Source organism: Vicia villosa, linkage group LG3 (assembly GCF_029867415.1).
Source record: "Vicia villosa cultivar HV-30 ecotype Madison, WI linkage group LG3, Vvil1.0, whole genome shotgun sequence".
Lineage (NCBI taxonomy): Eukaryota > Viridiplantae > Streptophyta > Magnoliopsida > Fabales > Fabaceae > Vicia > Vicia villosa.
The window spans coordinates 198,711,222-198,719,079 of record NC_081182.1 but is presented as its reverse complement, the minus strand read 5'-3'; the positions used below and the strand labels follow the sequence as shown (position 1 = coordinate 198,719,079).

The 7,858-nt window shown below is 35.0% G+C and overlaps 1 protein-coding gene across 1 annotated transcript; it reads right to left on the bottom strand.

Annotated features, from left to right (window-relative positions):
- Positions 1-1,209: 1,209 nt before the first annotated feature.
- On the bottom strand, positions 1,210-6,597 carry LOC131593254 (disease resistance protein RPS2-like). The gene is made up of 5 exons (XM_058865604.1): positions 3,951-6,597; positions 3,345-3,856; positions 2,955-3,230; positions 1,827-2,592; positions 1,210-1,692 (listed from the first exon to the last, which is right to left on the bottom strand). Exons 1-5 carry the CDS (start codon positions 6,208-6,210, stop codon positions 1,664-1,666), a joined length of 3,843 nt encoding a protein of 1,280 aa, XP_058721587.1. The 5' UTR covers positions 6,211-6,597; the 3' UTR covers positions 1,210-1,663.
- Between the last annotated feature and the right edge of the window lie 1,261 nt (positions 6,598-7,858).

Sequence of the window (7,858 nt, the reverse complement as noted above, 5' to 3'; positions counted from 1 at the left end):
TATGATTCCTTTTCGGATAATTACAAGGTGGTCGTTGTTCTTTCCTATGATATACTTAGTAGTACTTATAATGATGAGTGTGTTAAAAAAATTGAAGTGCAAGTTTATACTTTGGGCACCAATCTTTGACGAAGTATTCAGGAGTTTCCTTTTTATTGTGCACCTGAGGAGTCATCAGAAAAATTTGTGTGGCACAACTTGTTGGCCACTAAAAATTTGAATTTGAATCGAATATGTCTCATTATTTCTTTTGATTTAGCGAAATAGTCTTGTCAAAAGATTCTCCCTCCTAATGGGTTGGTTTATTAGTGCACTCACGCCAAGTGCTACCGCCTCATCCTGGTGAGGCATCCCAAGCCCCTGTAACATTTTGCTTTTTGCGTCCTTTTGCCCTGGGATAGTTGGGTCGGGCCTGGTAACTCCCGATTCGATCAAGCGTTAAACTACTACTTATGGCTTCGGTCGAGAAAGGTATGGGCCTATGGGTCGGGTTCGTAGTAGCAGACGGACAATTAAAGTACGTGGGGTCTACTTGGTGAAGCGAAGTAGACGGGTATCCCCTAGATATCGAACGAACTAGCCACTCGTTATTGTAGCAAGGCGTCGTGGGTCTTGCGAGCTTCTGGGCGTATACGAATCTCCTCGATTCCTCTATATGTAAGGAAATAGCTACATCCAAAATAAAAGGGGCAATGGTCGCCGGACCGCAAGTTTCCTTTTTATTGTGCACCTGAGGAGTCATCAGAAAAATTTGTGTGGCACAACTTGTTGGCCACTAAAAATTTGAATTTAAATCGAATATGTCTCATTATTTCTTTTGATTTAGCGAAATAGTCTTGTCAAAAGATTCTCCCTCCTAAAGGGATCAATGAATTTTTGGCATTGGGTATTTGAAAAGATGACTTTTGGTGATTATGTTTGGATTATAAACGAATACGGAAATAAAGAGTCTTAGATTAAATTGTATTTTTTATAGGGTTTAAGTTGACTTTAGTTCTCTATGATTTGAAAGATATGACTTGTTGGTCTATTAACTTTGAAAACACTACAAACATTTATGTTGAGAGTTTAATATCACCTTGTTATATTGCTAGAAAATAGATGGAGTGCTATCTCATTTGAGCATGAGATTATAGGGCAATCTATATATTAGCTGATGCATATGTTATTTATATTGTACTTGTGTTGATACTACATATGATTTACTGGATTATTAGTAATTAATTTTGTTAAGAATTTACTGTTATTATCATTTGTAATATATGTTTTTAAGAGGCTTTGGTTATCTCATCATGATTAACTTTTACATTGCTCCTCACAATTATGCAATGCCTTATTTGGTTCATCGTTTGATTTTCATTGTTTCTAGTTAGGATCATGTAGATGTTTTCTATTATAAACTTCTTAATAATGATAGCACACAATTCTACAAATACTGATTTGGAAAATACTTATACATATACAGAAAGTTTCCATTCACCACTAAATATTTATATTTTTTTATCGGATTTGGACCTTGGTGATGGCCGGAGTAGGGTGCGAACGGTGAAGTATCGTCTCTATAGTTTCATTAGGGTATAAGTAAGCACACCAGCATGAAATTCAGTTGATGATTGAAGAGAGTAAGAAGCCATGGAAATTGCGATTTCATCCACTGTCATTTTTATGAAACCAATGATCTTCCTTGGAAATCTGTTAAAAGTATATTCAACACAAAGTGAGCTCTAAGTTATCGACAAAATTTATGGTGCATGAATCGAAAAACCTCTAACATAAAAATTACAGTTAGATGTGTTATTCATAAGTTCTGATTAAAACAAACATACCTTTGCTGAAAAGCTTTCTGATAGAAGTATTAATGTCACCTTCCCAATAACATTGATCTCCATTCTCGTTCAAACAAATTTTTCTAAGAATCGATGCCCTTAAGATTCCATGAGAGAAAGTCTCCATTTTAGGACACTCAACCACATATAATTGATTCAACAATGGAAATCTGAAGTTGTGATTTCCACTACAAAAGCATCTAAGTTCTTGCAAATTCAAAAACTTTAAGGATAGTAATCTTGAGAAAACAAGTCCAACATATTCCTCTATCTCTCCTTGATCCTTTGCAATAATTTTCTCTACGCCGCAATCACTTACCTCTAGCACATGTAGTTGCAAAAGATCTTTGGCCACAGAAAATGGAAAAACATGTTTTAGGCTTTCGCATTTTGTAGCTTTTACCATAAACAGGTTTTGAAACTTGATTTTTCCTCGAGGATCCTTATTCCATAAATACTTGAGATTTGGTAAATCTTCTAGAGATAATTTTTTCAGTGGAATCTCAATTTCAAGCTCTTGTTCTCTTATAGTATCTATTTCATATACAACTTCTAGTGCAAGACAGTATCCTAAATTCAATGATTCCATGCTTTGTAATTTGTTTAGCACATGACTTGGGAACACATTCAAAAGCCGGTTACATGATGTGATTTCCAATTTTTTCAACTTGTAAAAGGAATTTTGAACGAGTATGCCCGGCCATATTGACTTCAAGTTGTCCATCTGTGAAATCACTAATGTCTCCAAGTTGGGGAAGAGTGGAACCTATATCAAAGTTCAGATTCACAATAAGCAATTGTAAAGCTTATTTAAGCACTTTTAGCGTAATCACTTATTATACAAGTGTCTACCATTTAAGGGCTTATTATGCATAAGATATTTCGATAACAAAAGAAAAAATAATATCAAATGGTTTTTATACAAGTTATAGGTTGTTCTCATGAGCTATATTTAGAAGAACTTATGGAAATAAACAAAAAATATAGTTTAAAAACATGCCATAAGTTGTTTTCTTCAGCTTTCCTAAACACTCATACAAGTGCTTATAACAATGACAATCGATAAGCTCAACTAATAACTAGAAAAATTATAAACAAAGGAAAATTTGAAGCTATTTAAAAGCTTACCATTTCAACGGGAGATTTTCTGTGAAAAATATTACTTGTAATTTCATCGCGGACAAATATCTTCTCTACCAATTTGCATGAACTGATTAAAAGATGTTCAAGTTTGACGAGTTTTTCAGCCACTGAGTATGAAAAAAGATATTTCAACCTTTCACAACCATCTACGGTCAAATTGGTCAAATTTTCAAAGCAAGAATGCGACAGAAGCTGATCATCCCATATCCTCTGGACATTGATTGAATGAAGCTTCAAGGTCTCCAAACATGGAAATTCAACCTATCAAAAGTTATCAAAGTTCAATTATCACTAACAAAAAAAGCCGGTCATTACTGAGAAATAGACATGATGAGATACTGAAACCGCGTGTTCAACAATAAGTCTTGTTTATACCTCATCACTCAAAAGTTGACTATAGAAATCATTGCTGTTTTTGGTATCATTAGTGCATGACTCGGGAGAGAGACTAACAAGAGAAGGTAAAGATTCAAGCGTAAGAGAACGCATTTTCGGGAGCGTGAACTTGTCGGTTTGTCCAGCACTCACTTGTCTTTGCTTAGCTATGATATAGCTCATAAATCTACATTCAGATATCTCAATTTCTACAAGTTCTGAAAGGTGTTTAACCGTTGAATGCAAGAAAACAAACTCCATCATATCACAGTTTTTCACTTCAATAACTTGTAGTTTTGAAAAAACCTGTGTTGGAAATGGATCACTGCATATTCTCTCCAATTTCATCATATTATGAATAATCAAAGATTCCAAGTTTGGAAAAGCATGATCATGATTAGACCATATGGTTGATCCAATAACTTCTTCCATTTCGTCACAATTTTGAATATTCAGATGCTTCAATTGCGAAAATCCTTCATCGTTTAATTCATATAGTACTTCTTTGACACCTGTTAAAGTTAAGTGATATTAGATATAAAAAAGGAACATTATTATAGCAAAATATGTTCGAAACTGACTTGATACAAAAGACTAAATACTTACCCTTCAGTTCAGCTAGATACAAATCTTCGGCGTGAGACATCAACAATTTTATTCCGTAATCCATAAGAATGCTTGAATCCATGCTCGAATTTAGTTTAAGAACTCTTGAATTTTTGTAGTTCTCATGTTCATCCTCAGAAAATTTCCATCCATCTCCAATCAAAATCTTGTAATTTTCAAGTCTTCCGAAGGAAAACAGGTCCCTAGGAAAAATTGACGTATCGTTTATCTGCATATTCAAAGTTGAGAGATGATGCAAATTTCTCAACTCGCCTAGAACTGAATTATTGTTTTGTTTTTCAATTTCTTTAACTTTAACCTCCCATTGAGTGTTAGACATTCCCATATAAAGCTCTTCTAAGCTTGTGAGGCTAGATATCATATTGTGAGGTACTATTTCTAGTTTCGAGCAATCGGTCAAATCTAGTAACCGAAGATTAATCAAATGGCCTATTTCAGGAGGGATCACTTTAAGCTCGGATTTTTCGAGATTAAGAATCTCTAAACCTGTGATTTCTCCAACAATAGTAATGTCTTCCAAAATGCATTTACATAGAGTGAGTGCTTGGAGGTTTGTCAAAAGAGCGAAAGACGAAGGAAGTGATGGAGTACAATTCACACCTCCTAAACTTAGTACCTTGAGTTCTTTCATTTGATCGAAGAAATTATCATGAACTTTCAAATAGTTACCTTGAGAGTGAATTTTAAGTATCTTCAAGTTAGGACATTCTAACCTTTCGGGAAGTTCATTGATCAAACACCAATCCAAGAAAATATGATGACAGTTTTTCAAAACATCGTGTCTCGGCCATTCTTTTAATTCGGCGTTCCTCTCCACGGTAAAGAACGGCTTGACCTTTGACCCAATGGATGCAGCCACATTGCGAACAACTTCAAGCGCAGCAACCGAATCTCTTTCACCTTCAAGCAAAAAACAAGCATCTCTCAAGTTGTCTATTAATTTGTAAAGTCCGTTTCTTCCATCTGCCAACGTATCGGCGTGTTTATGCAAACCTAAACACCAACCAAACACAAGCATGTCTCTTATGTTGTAAGCATTTCCCATTGAACCTAACAGAAGGAAGAAAGTTTTAAGTTCTTGACTCTCTAAATAATCGTAACTTAGTTCGATAGCTGAATGCACTTTCGAATAAAAACATCCATCCAAGTCGAAATTTGTTAACTGCTCAAGTGCATCATTCCAAGCATATAAATCATTGTTCTTCAATGTCTCCACCAAATTAATAATCAAAAGCGGCAAACCAGCAGAATGTTTCGCTACTTTCATTGCTACTGGTCGAATACTAAGATCTTTAACAACATCCCCTCCCCTCTTTTCAAACAAACTCCAACTCTCATCCTCAGACAAAACTTCAAGTCTATAAACCTTCTTTGCACCTAAGTTAGCAGTCAACACATTAAGATCTCTCGACGTCACCAATACTTTGCAACCTTTATGATCGTCGCCGAACGGAACACCAACCTCCGTTAAACTAAGCTTTCCCCAAATATCGTCTAATATCACAAGAATCTTCATCTCTTGCCTAATCCTCTGACGTAACCGACTCGCCCTTCCCACCTCAGTCAGCTCATCAAACCTAAGCCCCAATCCATCCGCTATTTCGGCTCGAATCATTCCCAAGTCCGGAGAATTCGTCACATTAGCCATCACTACCACATCAAATACTCCATCTTTCTCAGCTCTCCATGCTAACTCCTTCACCAATGCAGTTTTACCTACACCAGCCATTCCATACAAACCAACCATATGAACACTAGAATCCTCTTTCAACACATTCATAATCTCATTCATCATTCCCGTTCTCGATTCCAAATCCACATAACCTCTAGCACTAGAACTAAAATTGCATTTCAAAGCACACCGATACGAAATCCGATCAAACGTCTCGTTCTTAATCTCACAAATCAGATCCACCAAAGTTTTCGCTCTCTGACTCTTCGTATACCTAGAGTACACATCTAAGCATCCAACTCTCTCTTTATCTTCTCCATGAAGAAACTCTTTTGCCTCTTCTATAGCAGCCTGACCTCTAAGAAACCAGTCGCGCACCGTGTCTTCGATCTCCTCGCCGTTCCGCTTGGCAGCTTCGACACTGTGCCGCATTTCTTTCTCCTCCCTCTGCAGCCTCTGAATCTGCGTCTCGAGATCGATTAAGTATTGATTGTACATGAATATATAAGTGAATTCTTGAATGACTGGTATAGTCACTTTTGAAGCTATGCTAGTAATTATATTCATCTTTGTGAAACCTAGGGTTTGAACTTTGAACTACAACGTGATTCTTGATATTGAGAAAAATTAGAGTAAATTACGCTGCATGCAGCTTCAAATGTGAACCGATTTTTGGTGTTTGTCTCGAAATCGTTTCTTTAGAAATTGAAAACTTGGAGTGGCTTGTGAATCTGAGTTTTCGGTTACAGTCTTGCGATTTCATCTTTGTTGCTGTTTCGTGATTTTGATTTTGTGATTATCGCAATCGATTCGTGTTCGTTTTGTTGCGATTGAATTTGTTTCGGTGATGGTTGATTGTTGTTCAGCGTCGCTAGCAGATTGGGGTTGGTGATTCTGTTTCTGCATTCAGTTTTTTTGGTTTCGTTTCAATTTCTTTTGATTTATTTACTGCAGTTTTAAAATAAAATAAAAAAGAGAAATTTGCTGCGGATTTATTTTATTATTTAGGATAAAAGTGTGTTATATCATGGAAAATGAAAGAATTTTTTTTGTCTGTTTTACATATAAGACATCTATAGATGTTTAAATAATTATTTGAATTCTCAATATTATTGATTATCAATGATTAATAATTTGCAATTTGGACTGCTTAAAGATTACAACAAAGACAATGCAATCAAGTGTTTTTAGTAGGAGTTGGAGATAGCTAATTACGAATAAGGTACTTTATATATTCAAGAATATTACTCTGATTTCTGAATATGTTGATAGAACACTTAGATCTTATACACGATGATCTTTTTAAGACTTCTCTCGCGGACATCATAAGTAGTCTAGATCAATTTCTCATGGAATTTCGCTCTTAATTTGAAGTTGTTAGAGGCACTTTACTAAATAGGAATATAGTTTCTTCTTTAAATACATGTGTCGCATAACTTCTAAGGGAGGGACAATGTCTTAGGAGTCATGTCTAATGAAGTTGTCATTTCTAAGTCTGTGACGGTTGCATATGTCTCTCAAAGTAAAGGTAAAGGTCGTGATATAAGACAAGTTCAATGATTTTCTTACAAATAATTTGGATATATTACTTATAGCTGCAATAAGAAATTTTGTAATTACAACTAGCAACAATGTCATATTATCTCCGAGTTTCCCACGCGTCCTCCATGACCAACACAAAAAATAGATGGGGAAAAAACGTCAATGTCAATACCCTTCTCTTATAATTGCGTCAGTATTGAAAGACTTTGACGTAAATCTAACTCATCAGATGTAATTATGAAGAGGTGATTAACAAGTGGTTAATAACATCAATTTTGAAATCATTGAAAGGGAGATGAATGTTTATCAAATAAAACAAAGGATAAAGCTAACATGTGCCCCAATGGCACATGTTAAGAAAACTAAATATAGTAAATTTGTATTGGAAAACGTAATAAACACATTAATTATAAAGTTTTTATGAAAACAATGTACAATTTTTAAGAAATTTTTTCTACATTTAGCTCTTAACATGTGCCCTTTGTTGGTGCACAATGAATAAAGATGGTGACAAAGAGAATAATAGAATAACGGCGCAAAAGAGATGAGAGAAATAAATGTTGTATTCTACTTGCGTTATTTATAAGAAAAGAAAATCTTGCCACATAAGCCCTAAAACAGTAAACTTAGTGAACAAGTCTAAAGTACAAACAGTACTACCAGTACTACAAAA